Genomic DNA, 16,976 nt, shown 5'->3' with positions numbered 1-16,976 from the left:
CTGGATTCTAAAACATTAAATGGACTTGAGCACCTCATTCACAAAACATATAACCTGAACCTCCTCCTAAGGGAGGTTTGTAAATGGTGTGCCATGGAGGGTTGGCAGGCACTGCTTACATTTGGTAGGCTGCTCCCTAGCCCCCTGTCTTTATGGTGGCATCCATCTTCTTCCAGGGAGACCTGCAGTTGGGGCTCCCTGCAGTGTTGGGCGCTTCCGTCCTTCGGTTTGTATATTTTGTAAATTAGTTGCTGGGGTCCCTTTAAGGTGCCCACTTATGATACTATTTTGATTGTACAACCTTACCACTTCTATGTGATGTGACCTACACCTAAAGTACCCATTTAAGTATATTCCCTCAGTTCTACTACATGAATTTGGCAAGATTGTATCACCAGTGGGCACATTTACTGTGAGAAAAAAGGAACATTGCATAGTTCTAAGTAGGTTTGGCACTGCTTATCCCGTGCCACATCTCTTAAGGTACAAGGGCTGGGTCACACCAAGGGCAATTCTCAAAGCTCCCACGTTTTGAAAAGCACTTGGTAAGCATATGAGGGTGTTCCCGCAGCAGTGCTGTGATTCTTTTGAAAACGCAAACTCTTTGGAGCACTTTTTGAAGTGATTCAATTTAAACCATTTATATTGACTGTATGCTTCACTCTACCTGAAGCAATGCGTGGAAACCATGCGGTGCCCCTGTCATGATCCGTTGTGTTCCTGCTGTCCCAGGGAATGCGATGGCCATTGTGAACATGGCCTAAATGGCAGTTGGCTAAATCTTGGGAGGTGACAATGATTGTAGGTGTGATGTCTCCCACACACAAGTGTTCATTAAAGGCTACGATGTACCAGATAAAAGCATATTTTTGTTTTACCTAGGTCCCACAAAGAAAAACACAGTCAGGGTATTTTGATCTGGACACTTCCTTACTACAAATAAAAGGTTTATCCACAAGGAGGTATTTATATTTTTGTACATCTTCTTTTATGCTCGTATGAAAATATTTATTTCCAGTGAATTGGTGAGATGACTCTATGGAGCTGCATATTATGCTGGTCACACTTCTAATATGGGTTAATTCTACTGTATACTGTATAGGACATTTATTTGTGGGCTGCTCCAGTATATTCTTTTGTTTTTGTCTAGCTTCATTTCTGCTAGGAGAAGGTGCTAAGTATAGTGTCACCTTTAAAAGAGAATGTAATCACAAGTCACAACTTCTGGTGTGTGCCCACAGGGACAAACCAGCATGCATCACATGGCAGAAATCCACTACCTCTCTAAAACACACACACACCTACACACACACACACACACCTACACACACACACACACCTACACACACACACACACACACACACACCTACACCTACACACACCTACACACACCTACACACACCTACACACACCTACACACACACACACACCTACACACACACACACACACCTACACACACACACACACCTACACACACACACACACCTACACACACACACACACACACTTTCCACCTTGTTTAATATATCACCATACACACAATATGTGTGTGTGTATTATAGTATTTCCACTATATTTTTAATATAGTGTTGTAACCCAAACTTGGCTTTAGTCAGAATTTCTACATTTTGACTGAAACTTGTAAAATATGGTCACCCTCTGGAATCCGTCACAGCTGCATGTCTTTGGGGGGAAATCTATACCATCTTTTCACATCTGGTAGCACATGGTAGACAAAGGTTTGCCCTAGTATCTGGTCCTTGCCGTGTGAAACCTATGGAAAAATCCAATGGTGAATAATTTATTATGCCACATACTGTATATACATTTTTGCTTCATTTTACCATTGTTGCATATTGTGGAAGACGTAAAAATCCAGGTTAATAATCATTACCACACCTGTTACATCTGATTCACGTCGTGTGGCTGTCATAGATGTCTTCCACAAATAAGAGACTGTGACTATTCTGTCTGTCTTCATTCCAATTATTGGTACACTCCTTCAATAAGCCTTTTTCTCTGACTCCGATATGCAGGACTTCACTATAGGAAAGGCAATATGTTGATGAGCATGTTAGATTTTCAGCACACATGTATCTGTTGCATTTTTGAAGGTATTTAGCTATTTAGGCCAAACTGTGAAACTGTAAAACTGGTACACCACAGATTGTCTTCATTAGAAGTGCAGCTATGAGCAGTTTGTCTAGTTAATGGCTACTGCTGCTGTTCTGCTCATTTAGTATTATCGACTGAGTGTATTACGGTACGGAAGCAGCATATAGAACGTGAGTAATGACTAAATACAGCTGATTTTGATTCACCAAAGGTAGTAACAGAGTGGTTACCTCCCACCTTTCTTCTATAAGAAACATTGAGGCATCATTCTGCTTCTCATCTATTTAAAGTGTACCAGAGCTGAAAAAATTAAAATGTTTTATACATACCTGGAGCTTTCTCCAGCCCCATACGCTCGGATTGCTCCCACACTGCTGTCCTCCACTGCCCGCAGCTTCAGGAACTGGGTCCCATCACTTACGTCAGTGGGAGCCAGTCTATGCAGGAAAAGCGCGCCCTCTATGTATCTCTCCAGCGGCTGCTGGAGAGATACGCAAACAGTGCACTTCTCTTACGTTAGACTGGCTCCGAATGATGTAAGCGACAGAACCCGGTTCTCGAAGCTGCAAGCAGCGGAGGACAGCGGCGTGGGAGCAATCCGAGCGGATGGGGCTGGAGAAAGCTCCAGGTATGTATAATATGTATAATAACTTTTCAATTTTTCCAGCATTGAGTCACTTTAACCAATAGTTATAGTGTTATCTTGAATTTTATAATAAGACTAGATTGTATTTTGTCTCAGGTGTGTAAGCAGCTGTATGCTGGCAATACACGGTGCGTTTCTGCGGCTCGATTATGCTGCCTGATCGATTCGCCGCTTGACCCCGCGGGCGATTCTCTTCTGCTCATTTTTCCTTATCTTTTCCATTGTCCCCATGCGGAATCGATCGGGCGGGTGATTGGACATGTCGGAAATTATCAATCGAGCCATCTAAATGGCTCAATCGAGCGGTACAAACCGTGTATTTCCAGCATTAGTCGTACCACTCATCCATTACAAGTTTCGCCCAGAATGATCGTCCATGGTTGCTTTGGGCGGTGTGTGTGTGTGTGTGTGTGTGTGTGTGTGTGTGTGTGTGTGTGTGTATTATTACATATGTATGTATGATTCTATTACACTTGAAGTCAATAATTAGGAGTTTGTAAGCCTGAAGATAATTAATCTCTCTTCTGTCCATGACAGACGTCACTGTGAGAAAAAAGAAAAGAATGTAGAATGCGGCACTGAATACCTACTCAGTAGCAGTGCTCCACCTGCACCTTGTCTAAGCCTTCTGGGAAATTTTGAGGTAAGCTATAGAACTATCAATGTATTTGTCAGCAGATGCCCAAAGTCCTAAAGCATACATGTCAAACTCGGCTTGCGGGCAAAGTCTGACCCGCAGTGCCATCAAATCGGGCACACAAGTGGTTTCCCCACTTTACATTTTATTTGACTCACAAACATTGGAGTGCTAAGCCTATGTGGCTAATCAGTGAAACTATGAAGCCACAATGTGAAGGAAGAGGGGCCTCTAGACACCAGGAAACTGTATAGAGGAGGGGGGCACTAGATACTAGGGAAGTGAGGTGGGTCACTAGACTCCAGGGAACTGTACAGTGGAGGGAGGTGGGCCACTAGACACCAACAAACTGTATAGGGAGAGGAGGAGGGCCATTAGACATCGGGGAACTTTATAGTGAAGGAGGGACCACTAGACACCAGGGAACTTTATAGTGAAGGAGGGACCACTAGACACCAGGGAACTGTATAGGGAAGGGAGGTAGGCCACTAGACACCAGGGAACTGTTTAAATAAGGGGAGGGAGGTGGTCACTAATTATTTGTCCCAGGTTTCAATTGCAGACCACTGTGTTTTTGCGTTTGACACCCCCATCTTAAGACTTATAGGTAAAGGTCCCCAATATATAATATCCAGTCACACTTCCTTGTGTTTGCTAAGGTAGCAGAACATTTTAACTGCTTGGAATAAACATGCATGAATTGTATTTGGTAAAACCGTTTCTTTTACTGCTCAAATGTGTTTATCGCACATTAGTTTACTACCATTTCAGGTTTTCTTTAAAATCAGCACATACTCAAGCTAAACCATTGTATCTATACAAATAAAACCAAACTAAATGTGCGGGACTTCAGAGAAGTTGTATTTAGGACTTGGGGCTCATACACTACAAAGGTGCATAGAAAACCGCCTATGTGGTAGGTAATGCTGCAGAGGTGTGTGGAGTCCATGTAGTGACAAAACCATTTACAAGAAATGTAATATTTACTTTCCAGCTGTTATAAGGGGGACTCAGACATTAGAAAAGAGTTTCTCTTCACTCAGATATGTAACAGTATGCAGGACAAGGTCTTTCAATGTACGCATTTAGTAAATGATTGTTTTTGCTTTTCAGGAGTCTGTTCTAAATTATCGATTTGAACCTTTGGGCATAGTTGAGGGTTTCACAGCAGATGTTGGGGCGAGTGGAGTCTTCTGCCCAACCCATATGACCTTGCCTGTCAAAGTGTCTTTCTATAGTGTTTCAGATGACAATGCACCCTCTCCTTACATGGTAAGTGCGCTGGCTGTGCACAGGAATAGTAATGGTGCATAGAGCTTGTACCCCATAATGTCTAGTTCTGAGAGATACATAAAGAGTGCTCTTTCCTTCAGTAATTCACAAATCTAGTTACACTTGTGAAATTACTCATTTAAATTAAATTTTATTTCAGTTACTGGGGCCACTTAATTTATATCTAACATTGTTTTGTTACTAGTAAAAAAAGATACAATTTACCGTAGATATTTCAAGATAAAATCTAAATGTCTTTTGGCTCTTGCTACTTGTTACTGCTGACTTGCTCAAAACCATTCTATATTATTTTGTGGTAAAATGCACTCTGGTTGAAAAAAAACATCCGTCCATCAAGTCCAACAAGAAAAAAAACAAAAAAACCCATCCTGAACCTGTACATATCCCAGTTGATCCAGGGCAGTGATCTGCAAACTTGGCTCTACAGCTGTTAAGGAAATACAAGTCCCACAATGCATTTGCCTTTATGAATCATTACTGTGGCTGTCAGACTTCTGCAATGCATTGTGGGACTTGTAGTTACTTAAAGAGAATCTGTATTGTTAAAATCGCACAAAAGTAAACATACCAGTGCGTTAGGGGACATCTCCTATTCCCCTCTGTCACAATTTCGCCGCTCCCCGCCGCATTAAAAGTGGTTAAAAACAGCTTTAAAAAGTTTGTTTATAAACAAACAAAATGGCCACCAAAACAGGAAGTAGGTTGATGTACAGTATGTCCACACATAGAAAATACATCCATACACAAGCAGGCTGTATACAGCCTTCCTTTTGAATCTCAAGAGATCATTTGTGTGTTTCTTTCCCCTCTGAGGGGGGAGTGCATAGCAGAACCACAACACTGAAGAACTTGGCAGCCTTCCAGACACAGGCTGACAAGTCTGACAAGGGAAAGATACATTGATTTATTACAGAGACTGTGATAGTACAAAGTGCTGCAGTAAGCCAGAACACATTAGAATAGCTTTTGGAACTTGTAGGATGATAAAAAACAGGATGCAATTTTTGTTACGGAGTCTCTTTAACAGCTGGAGAGACAAGTTTACAGATCACTGATTGAGGGGAAGAAGAAAAACCTTACAAGACCTGGTCCTTTGCCTTAAAAGGGATTTTTTTAAAGCTCCTCTGTATCTTTCTTTACTCAACTTAGATTTCCATTATACTGTCTACAGAATTATGAAATGGGTGTTTTCAGTGATAATGTTTCTGCTTCACAGGGTTATATTACATTAGAGTCTCTTGGCAAGAGGGGTTATCGCATACCTCCTTCTGGAACCATACAAGTGGTATGTACCAGTGGCTGCCAAGCTGCTTTTTTTTGTTGATTTTGCTCTTTTGCGTTTGATGAAATGAAGGGGCATATCTATTTATTAGTGTAAAAGTGCTGCCGCCCATAGCTTCCTCACTGCAGTCCACAGTGTATGGTTTTTCCACAAAGAAACAGGTTGCCATGTATAATCCGATTGTATTATACTCCTCTGCATCACATGATGCGGGGTAAGTAATAACTTGGTTGGGAATCCATACAATCCCTTCCCACATCAGTGTAATGAAGGGCATTTACAGAACATGCAGTCAGCTAAGCAATGCATCTTCTGGCCGTTGTACCATATCCAGGGACAGCAGAAGCCAATAAACGGAGGAAATGGTATTTATGTTTGCTGGGCACTTGTGGAGGGGGCACTTGTGAACTGCTTTTTAGAGGACACTTAACTATGCTCAAAATCGCATTATGCAAACATTGTACACATTTACATATTAAATAATTTATGCATATGCTCCCAAAAGTCTTCATAACAGTGCAAAGATTAGAGACCTGAAGTAGCATGTCAGCCAGCCAGATTTGCTTTTTGTAGAGCAAAGTATTAAAGGGATTGTCTAGGGAAAAAAAAAGTTTCTTATCTGAGGCTTTTACCAGCCCCATGCAGCCATCCTGTGCCCTCGTAGTCACTCACTGCTGCTCCGGTCCCCCTCCGCCAGCTAGTTTTGTTTTTGCCGACCTCGAGGTCGGTGGGCCGCATTGCGTACATTTTTACGCATTCCCGCTGGTGCAGGAACTTTAACACACATGTTTTTAAGCGTTGAATCAGTAACTCGTAAAGAAGTCAGCTGAGTGCTAAACAGGCATGTCACTAGCCTACAAGCCATCAGCCAATTCTGTTGCCATGGAGGGGGAAAGGGGGGCAACGGTGCAGTTAACCTTGCTATAACCATTTCACCGTATAACCATATAACTTTTGCATTTCAGACCTTATTTAATCCAAACAAGACTGTGGTGAAGATGTTTGTGGTGAAATACGACCTGCAGGATATGCCAGCCAATCACCAGACATTCCTAAGGCAAAGAACGTTCTCTGTTTCTGTGACTCGAGATAAGAAGGGGACAAACCCTGAAAACCACATGAAGATAGAAGAACGGATATTACGTTACCTCATCCACCTGAGGTAATCTCCCTTATTTGGTGGTAGGGATGAACAAAGTTTGAGCAAGATAGCTCAAGTTGCATTTGACACAGGAAGGGGAAAGGTTGTTGTATTTTTAGTGTTGCTGTAATGTGGGTGTTATAACATTTGGCATCTCTGGTTAGTAACGGCACACGCTTGAAAAGGCTGCCACAGCCTCCATTACCTCACTCCAGGCTTTGGTTGCTATAGCTGAATGGAAAGTAACCTGAGGACCACACATTAGACACTTTCGTATTTCTTGACCTTAGCCTTGTACAGCAATTGGCTTATTTTACCACTACCATGTAGTATGAGCGCTTACCTACAGTATTTGTTCATAGTATTCAAAAGCCGTTGGCTCTCATGCTAGATGGAGGTGGTAAAATTGGCCAGTGATTGGCCAGTCAAAATTGCATGTATGTACCAGGCTTTAGATTGTTAGCTGTGTTATTCAGAACCCAATTTTTAACCTTGTTCTTATGTACATTTATTATTCGAATTCCATATATAGTACGGAAGCATATTTGGGAACTGTGTCATAAAAAGTAAAAACATCCTAGTCACTCTTTAAAAGTCAGCAGCAGATATTTTGGAATGGGTATATAATAACAAATATAATGCCTGTTGAATGCCCCATCCATTGACACTCCAGGAAGTTCCCCTGTAAAGGCTGGGGCAGACACATGGTAAGAGTTAGTTTCATATTCGCTTTATTTATTTATTTATTTTTGTAATGCGCTGCAAGAAACCCTCACCTAACACTAACCTTAGCCCGATAGATAAATGAACTGCACACGTTTTATGTCTGATGAAATACAGCTACAGCAGTCAGACTAATCACAAATAGCTGTGTGTGTCCAGTATTGCAGGGATGAGGCGGCAGCCCTAGCTGAGGGAGTGCTGGGTTAAAAATTGTGTGCCGTTTGTGGCAGTGTTCCTGTCCGTGAATGAGTGCAGCCGTACTGTTCAGGATGCTTTGCACGGTAGCAAAGAGCCGTTCGGGCTCAGCTGAAAAATCAGAGCCAATCAGCTTCTTGCTACTGCACTGACGCACGGCATCTGGTGCAGTGCAGCTGCGCTTGTTCATGGACAAGAAGCCAGCAAGCCCTTGTCGAAAGAGGTTCGAGGGGATCCAGCGCTGGACCAGTGGAGGCAGGAGGACAGAGTAAGCCTTTGGATTATCCAGAGGCTTCCTTCTAAGTACATATTGTACCTATTTGGGGGGTAAGTACCTATTTGGGGCACTTTTCTGCTACCGTTTGGCAATCCTGGTGGGAGCGGGCGGCATGAATGTAAATCTATCCCCTGGCAGGGATAACGGGTCCCAAACAAGGTGTAGATTTAATTACTGTGGTCAGGAAGCGGTTAAAAAACCACTGGGGCTCATTTATCAAAACAAGCACAAGAAAACTGGAGTAGAAATGGTGCAGATTGCCAGATTAAGGAAAACGTTCCACTTTTGCACCTATTTTGGTACAGATTTACTTAATTTCTCCTTGCACAGGCTTTGACTAATCTGCCCAAGTGGTTCTTACAGAAATGGGCTGATGGGGTGTCAAACTTTGCTGCCAGTCAATGGATTAATCGATGCATTAACAATGAGTAACAAAGGCTCTTGCTCTGTTCAGACAACTACTTCTGCAGTGAGGTAGGAGGTTCTCTATTCTCTCACGGCAACACTAGAGTTCTGTTAACATGGCTGCAAAAAAAGAGAGGACTTGTCGTCGGTTTTTGAAAATTGTTAGTAGCCTGTAGATTGGAATGGATGATTTTTACTGACTTGTGCTTCTGCATCACTGCTCTAGATTAATAGCAATAAGCAACATAGATCTGCCTCTTCTAACTATTAATATCTCCTTTAGGTTCCAAAGTTCCAAGACAGGAAAGATCTACCTCCACAGAGATGTGCGGCTCCTCTTCTCTAGGAAGTCTATGGAAGTTGACAGCGGAGCAGCATATGAACTGAAATCCTACACAGAAACTCCAACAAACCCTCAGTTTTCACCCAAATGCTGAGCAAACCACAGCTAAAGATCTTCAGCAGCATTAAACAAGGCTTGCTTACATATTGAACTGAGACTTTGGTCTGACTGAACAAAAGACATGGACCAGCTCCAGGGGTTTTCCTCAATATGTTCTGTGTATTTCATGTAGACTGGAAATGAATAGAAAGTCCTAATTATTATTATTATTTTTTTTTTTTTTACTATAATGCAACTTGATTAGGTGTGTGCTGCATTAGCCATCCTCCCTGTTAGTTTAGTGTTTACACATTTTATTTTGTTAATTTAATATTTAATGTTTCAGTTACTACACAGTGATTGTTGGTCTGTGTTCTAATGTAGCACAAAGCCTATGTAAAATCATACAATGTATTTTTGACAGTAATATTGAAATCTAAAATATATACAAATCTTTAATTCAGTGTGCGATTTATTTTTGCCTTATTAGATTGCATATAATGGTTAATAGTTAGATAGTGTAATGGTTAAGGGCTCTGCCTCTGACACAGGAGACCTGGGTTTGTATCTTGGCTCTGCCTGTTCAGTAAACCAGCACATATTCAGTAGGAGACCTTGGGCAAGTCTCCCTTACACTGCTACTGTCTATAGAGTATATCCTAGTGGCTGCAGCTCTGCCACTTTGAGTCCGCCAGGAGCAAAGCGCAATATAAATGTTCTGTGTCTATGGATTGTATTTTTGAAATATGGGTAAGTTGCTCGATAATATTGCAGCTGACATATATTATGAAATGGGGTTACTGTAATGTTTTGTGCCAATTTAGTATCCTGAATCCTTGCTTGTCATTAAAATAGGCCCAGGTACAAATCCCTTCTGAGGCATGTGATCACTGAAGACCAATCAGGGTTTATTTCACATACATGCTTAGACAGACTGCTAGGAGGAAACGCTCCACAATGCTGAAATTTGCAATGCGAACAGCACATCATATGATTGTAACCAGCTATGACACGAGAAAATGGCAGCAGTGAAGGAACTAGAAGGCATCCACCATGCCTCAGGCAGGAATAGTCTTTGATTTCTGAAAAGAAGCCACTGATGATCATCTGGTCTCTGAAATCAGCCTGTCTCTCTTCTGCAATAGCACACGCTGTTAAGATTCCCCCCTCTTCCCCATGTTTCACATAACTGGATCTGCTGCATGAGCTGACTGTAAAAACAGAAGGGATACAGTCTCAGCAGGTGTACTGAATGTCTCATCTGTTGTACATGACTGGGTCAGTGTTGGCTACTGCAGTTACTGTCCTTATCAATAGGACATTTGTTTAATTAGGATGTGCCTCAACCATTATCTAATGTCTACAGCTAGTTTAAACAAATTACATACTTTGTTTGTCTAGTTATTTTGGTTTATAGTCCGTGAGTGAGAGGAAAATATTTTTGTGTGGTTGACTGCTAGAACCTGTCATCATTTCTGACACCATCTCTATCCACCTTTGAGTTCTGGGTGTTCCCTCTCCTGCTGCAGTCTTGTGACTATGTAATTGCAATCCGGTATAGACTGATAAGGCATGGATATGGAGGCTGCCATATTTATTACCTTTAAGGGCTCGTTTCCACTATAGCGTTGCAAAATCGTCAAATCACAGCGGACGAAATCGCATGCGGGTGCAATTTTGCATGCGTTTTTTTCCCGCAATTTCGCATAGGGTAGTAGGTATGCGATTTTTAACCATGTCACTGCCTGTGTCAATTAACATTACTTCCTATGCGAAATCGCGGAAAAAACGTATGTCAAAACCGCATGCGATTTCCCTATTAAATACATTGAATGCGATTCGCATAGCGGTGTGTGGAGAGCGAATTCTGACTGCTCTGCTATGCAGATTTTCCCCCGCACACAAAAACGCTCCGCACAACGCACAAGTGGAAACAGGCCCATCCACTTACATTGGCTGTGCGAATCCGCATGCGGACAACGCATGCGGATTCGCTATACTGGAAACGAGCCCTCAAGCAATACCAGTTGCCTGGCTATCCTGCAGATCCTCCACCTCTCATACTTTTAGCCATAGCCCCAGGACAAGCATGCAGCAGATCAGGTGTTTCTGACATTGTCAGATCTGACAAGATTAGCTACATGCTTGTTTCTGGTGTTATTCAGACACTTCTGTAGCTAAATAGATCAGCAGGACAGCCGGGTAACTGGTATTGCTTAAAAGGAAATAAATATGGCAGCCTCCATACACTTCTCACTTCAGTTGTCCTTTAAGATGAATGTTGACGTTCCAGATTTGTATAAGTGTAGATACTACACCAACAGAGTGGGGAAGTGTTGGCATTGAATAACCTCTACATAATGGGTCAGCATGCAACTGTTTGGCAATGGCAAATAAATGGCCAGTGCTCATAAGGTATGTGATTAACTCCAAACCATAAGAGCAGAAAACGTTTTGAATGCAGGATTAGCATCTTCATCACTTAATACACTCAGACCAGTTGCTGTTGAAATTTGATTTTTATGGTGACAATCCCACTTTAAAGAATAAACATTGCCTGGCTATCCATAGACCCTGGACAAACATGCAGATCAGGGGTTTCTGACTAAGATATGACAAGCTGCAAGCTTGTTTCAGGTATGTGATTCAGACACTACTGCAACTTAAGAGATCAGCAGAACTGCCAGGCAACTGGTATTGTTTATAAGGAAATAAATATAACTGCCTCCATATTCCGCTCACTTTAGGTTCCATTGAGGGCCCATTCACACTTGATATCGCATAATGCTAGGGCTAAGCAATAGTGTTTTGCAACTGTGATTTTTTTCGCGATTAACATGTAAAAATCACTGGACATTTTTGAGCAATCGCGATTGAAATTGTGATCGCTAAATAAAAGCTAAAAAATGCTGCATGTAGCACGTTTTGCGTTCAGTGCTAATTGCAAATCACCGGTGATCGCGGCTATGAGGTCACTGCCATATGGTTTATATTGCGATAACGCTTTAAAAAGTGTTAGCAATCGCCGGGGTTCAACTGTAAATGCCCACTGATTGCCTAAGTGTGAATATGCCCTTAAACCCCATTTAATGTAAAAACGTTTTTCTAGGTCCATGTAAGTACAAAAGCTATGTACACACTTTACATTTTCCTTGGCCAAAACGATCATTTGAGATTTTCTCAGTTGAAAGTTGTCCCCGGACGTTGAGGTGGTCATTAGTGATCCATCGTGCTGGATGATGAACAACTGACCTCTTTTGGGGATTGTTGACACTACCATTGACGTTGCAGCAGTAGGGCCTTCCTTTGTCCCCCTAGCTTCTTCATCCATATTAACCATATGTTAAAAGTCCTGGGTATTCCTTTGCTTCCTTTAAACTGATGAAGCCACATGATTGGTGGTAAAACATTTTCAAGGATACAAAAAGAAAATGTATCTTCCTTGTGGATGCAACATGACCTGGAAGAATGAGAACATCCACAGGCATATGGGTACAAATGTTATCAATGCTTTGACACTCCTGAAAAAGTTCTAGCAGTAACAGCAGCTCCTGCAGACTCCCTGAGCATGTTGATTATTATTATCCTATCCTCCTATATAAACCCCGTGTCCCTGCGTCCTCTCCTGTCCCTGTGTCTGTGCGTTTGCCCTACTGAGCATGTGTGGCACACGGGCGGACATTGGAGAGCAGGAGGACAGGTGCTAGGGGAGTGCGGCTTGCATGCTGGGCTAGGTGGTGGTGAGGGGGATTACGGCTGAGCCCTAGTGCCTGTTTTAAATTGGCGGGCTTAATCTCTAGTTAATAATAATTTATAAAGCGCAAACACTTTCCATGGTGCTGTACAAATTAAGAAACATTCTCCCTGCCTGCCTGCTGCCCTGCTAGAAGGCTGGTATGTGACACTTACCAACCAGGACTTAGAGACACTGAAGCGAGAATAATTCTTGCTTCAGAGCTCACAGTAAGCTAAACGGGGGTCCCTTCACCTTCACCCCCAAACCCCCCCCCCCCCCCCGCAAAATCAACGACCAAATTGGTCGTAGATTTTGCTGCTCCTAGAGGCAGGGCTAACTGCTGCAGCCCTGCCTCCAGTCGCGTCTATCAGCGGCGCATCGCCGCCTCTCCCCTGCCCCTCTCAGTGAAGGAAGACTGAGAGGGGCCGGGGAGAGGCGGAGATACGCGCTGACAGACGCGCGTGGGGCAGGGCTGCGGCGGTTAGCCCTGCCTCAATCCGGAAGAGATCCCCCGCTGCTCGGAGGAGATTTCGGGGGGTCAGGGACCCTCGTTTAGCCGCGGGATAGCGGCGGTTTAGCAGGGGCACACATGCCCCTGCTAACTATGAGCTCTGAAGCGAGATTTATTCTCGCTTCAGAGTCTCTTTAACCACTTACGCACCCACTTAACCCCCCCACCCTTAAGGACCAGCGCTGTTTTAGCTGATCTGTGCTGGGTGGGCTGTGCAGCCCCCAGCACAGATCAAACACCAGGCAGAGTGACCAGATCGCCCCCCCTTTTTTCCCCACTAGGGGGATGATGTGCTGGGGGGGTCTGATCGCTCCTGCCTGCCTGGGTGTTGCGGGGGGGGGGGGGGGGGCACCTCAAAGCCCCCCTTCGCGGCCAAATTCCCCCCCCCCCCTCCCTCTCCTCCCTCCCTTCCCCGGAGATCCGAGGCTGCACAGGAACGGATCTGTCCTGTGCAGCCTCTAACAGGCTCCTGCCTGTCATGTGACAGCGATCCCCGGCCGCTGATTGGCTGGGGATCGCTGATCTGGTACAACGCTGCTACTGTTAGCAGCGTTGTAAAAATGTAAACAAAGCGGAGTATTTCCGCTTGTGTTTACATTTAGCCTGCGAGCCGCGATCGGCGGCCCGCAGGCTATTCACGGAGCCCCCCGCCGTAAAGTGACAGGAAGCAGCCGCTCGCGCGAGCGGCTGCTTCCTAATTAATCAGCCTGCAGCCGGCGACGCAGAACTGCGTCGCTGGTCCTGCAGCTGCCACTTTGCCGACGCGTGGTATGAGTGCGCGGTCGGCAAGTGGTTAAGCCTCGTTCACATCAGGGCCGTTTCTGTGCGCTTTTCACAGCGCACTGCCCTGTGCGATCAGCAAGGTATTGATTTTCCCATGTAACTAAATGTAGCTGGTTCACATCTATGCGCTGCGCTGAGCAGCGTTACAAAAATGTAGTGTTGCATGCATTTCTGTGCGCTGAGCTGTAAAGCGCACATCAATGCAAGTGAATGGGTGCGCTTTTTTAGCGCACAGAAGCGCATGCGTTTTTTTACCCCTAATTGGAGAAAAAAATAAATTTACATACAAAAACAAAGTTTTATTGACAACTGCTGCTGCTACAGTAAGCAAAATGTGCTTTAAAGAAGCGCAGCGCAACGCACAGAAACGCGCACTGAAGTGTTTTTTTTTACCACGCGCTTTAACACATTTTTCAGCGCAGCAGATGTGAACGAGGCCTTAGGCCTGGTGCACACCAGATGAGTTTTTCTGAGCGTTTTGCGGTTTTAAATCTGCTGCTAATGTTATCCTATGTGTCTGTGCACACTGGAGCAATGAGGTTTTGTAAAAAACCCCAAAGCATTACATTGGGAAGAGCTTTTGAAACCTCTAAAAGCTCTTCCCAATGTAATGCTATGGGTTTTTTTTTAAAAAACCTCATTGCTCCACTGTGCACAGACACATAGGATAACATTAGCAGCAGATTTAAAAACTCAAAACGCTCAGAAAAACTCCTCTGGTGTGCACCAGGCCTGAGTGAATTGAGGCATGTTTGTTCAGTAAATTACCGGACTTCTGCCTCAAGGGGATAAACTTTTGTGAATTTGGAAAACAGTGTAAAATACCGCATGAGTTATTTCACCAAACTGCTTATTGTGAAGAGCCCCATGTGTCAGTGACAAATGTATGTACTTAGACTGTATGTCCAAACATACAGGAATGACAAAATGCAAAGTAAAAGCATGTTGATACCGGCTGAAAAGGCTGTCATACTATTCTGCAGATAGAGGAAATGCATGAGCATATAAAGCACTCCTGCTTTTATAGGCTGCATTTTATGTGTAATGTGTACAGTCCAAGGCAATGCCAAATTTTCAGGTAATAGAGGAAGCTATCTATGTAAATATTCATTACGCAAACAGGCTCTAGCAGGTATTGATATAATCATAGCTTTGGCTTAATAATGATAGTATAGAACACTGTGGTTGCCACAGCAGTTTCTCCAAATCTAAAATGTAATTTTCAGAACACTGCAAGAAAATACAGAAAACTAAAAAGACTCAAAATAAAAAGGATTATTTAAAAGCAAACTTGTATTCTTAAAGGGAAGGTTCTACTTACCTGGGGCTTCCTTCAACCCCTGGCAGCTGTCCCTCGCTGCAGCTCCGCTCCCAGCCGGTGTTCCGGGGTGCGTACCTATGAAATAGCCGCTGGGAGACTTGGGCGCAGGATATAGCCGATATATGGCTTACCTTGCTCATGCACAAGTCCCGGCAGCGTTAATTACTATTTCCCCTCCAGGTTGACGTAGATGGTGGGGAATTATGTAATCTGGCCACCAGCTATTGCTGCCGGCCGTATTAGTTTTTTAAAAGTAACTTAAGCTTAGTCTTCTGACTGCGCCGAAGTTACTCGCTGTGCATCGCTATAGCCGAAATTCCTATTACGGTCTATGGTTGCGCCGGCTGCACCCAAATTTCCTGCGCTGTTATTACAATGCTCGTCCCGGGGTCCCCTCTGTTTCAGATGCCGACCTCGGCAAGTCGGGCATCTTCTGCACCTGTGCGGTTGCACTCCCGAAGCCGGTGGTGTATTGCATAGGTGGAGTACTTCTGCTCCTGCGCAGACCGCTCCAGGCCACGTGAGCGTGGTTGCAGAAGATGTCGGTCGGCATCTGCAATGGAGGGGACACCGGCTGGGAGCGGAGCTGTGGTGAGGGACAGATAGGCTGCCATTGCCGGAGGAGGTGGTCAGGAGCCGATTACATTGGCTCTTGACCCTGTAAATGGCTTACAGTGATCACAGGTTCAGGAGCCAATGAATTTGGCTCCTGATGACTCACAGAGCTCTGTTGTCACAGTGACAGCGGAGCAAGCGGGCTTCAGTGACAGGAGAGAGATTGGTCCGTGCGGCGTGACATCGGTGAGCCCCATTTGCAGACAAAATAGGGGCCAGAGACTGCTGCTCCGGAAGCGGGTACGTTATATGCTTTTAAAAGTGGATACATGTGTTAGGCTCCCTGCACACTGCATGCGATTCCGATTCTGCTTTTTAATCGTTTTTTACATCTGATTCCGATTTTTAATCTTTACTGCATGCTGCATTTTTTGATCCGTTTTTCTGTTGAATGTATTCAGGGAAAATCGGAAATGGAAATCGGAATCGCAAAACAGATTTGCAGTGTGCAGGGAGCTTTACCGGGGAACTCCAGTATGTTAAATTGGAAGGGGTTTGCAACATAGGTGGCTGTGTGTTGTAGCACCGCCCTATTCAACTATATTGAATGGTACAGTCTGTATTGCACTTGAAATGCATGCACAGCACATCAGCGTGCCCATCAAACAGTACTGGCAATGTCTGATGATCCTGCACATTGCACCCTGAGACACATAGCTGAAATTCCAACAGTGCAGCGTCAGTGTGGTCAAGCCCTTATTGCAATAAGGCTTCATTCACACTTCATCAGTTGCGTTGCAGAATAATTCATGTCAACTCAATGCCCATACAATTTTATGTGGGTGTTTCTTATATTCAAAATATACAGTCAAATGATGTGCAGGGTAGCACTTACCTGATCCTACCGCCACACTTCTCTTCCCTGCTGCTATTCAGCTCAGGGTCCTCCACTCTGCGTGGCCGCCTCTGTAT

The 16,976-nt window shown here is 44.0% G+C and overlaps 1 protein-coding gene and 1 long non-coding RNA gene across 5 annotated transcripts in view; one reads left to right on the top strand and one right to left on the bottom strand.

Annotated features, from left to right (window-relative positions):
- ATOSA (atos homolog A) overlaps positions 1-9,557 on the top strand; it is a 70,519-nt gene extending 60,962 nt beyond the window's left edge. For all 4 annotated transcript variants that reach the window (XM_068275467.1, XM_068275468.1, XM_068275466.1 and 1 more), the window contains exons 7-12: positions 883-962; positions 3,301-3,406; positions 4,514-4,672; positions 5,910-5,978; positions 6,941-7,137; positions 9,000-9,557. In XM_068275467.1, the coding sequence (XP_068131568.1) occupies positions 883-962; positions 3,301-3,406; positions 4,514-4,672; positions 5,910-5,978; positions 6,941-7,137; positions 9,000-9,153 (765 nt within the window). In that variant the 3' untranslated portion in view covers positions 9,154-9,557. The remainder of the gene's footprint in view (positions 1-882; positions 963-3,300; positions 3,407-4,513; positions 4,673-5,909; positions 5,979-6,940; positions 7,138-8,999) is intronic.
- Positions 1,560-16,976, bottom strand: part of LOC137563251 (uncharacterized) — a 28,079-nt gene continuing 12,662 nt past the window's right edge. The window contains exons 2-3 of the long non-coding RNA XR_011030302.1: positions 1,902-2,045; positions 1,560-1,776 (exon numbers count right to left, since the gene is read on the bottom strand). This is a non-coding gene — a long non-coding RNA (uncharacterized lncRNA). The remainder of the gene's footprint in view (positions 1,777-1,901; positions 2,046-16,976) is intronic.

The sequence above is a fragment of the Hyperolius riggenbachi genome, chromosome 3 (genome assembly GCF_040937935.1).
Source record: "Hyperolius riggenbachi isolate aHypRig1 chromosome 3, aHypRig1.pri, whole genome shotgun sequence".
NCBI classification, from domain to species: Eukaryota; Metazoa; Chordata; class Amphibia; order Anura; family Hyperoliidae; genus Hyperolius; species Hyperolius riggenbachi.
Note: the sequence above shows the minus strand (reverse complement) of the source record. Positions and strands in the feature narration are given on the sequence as shown.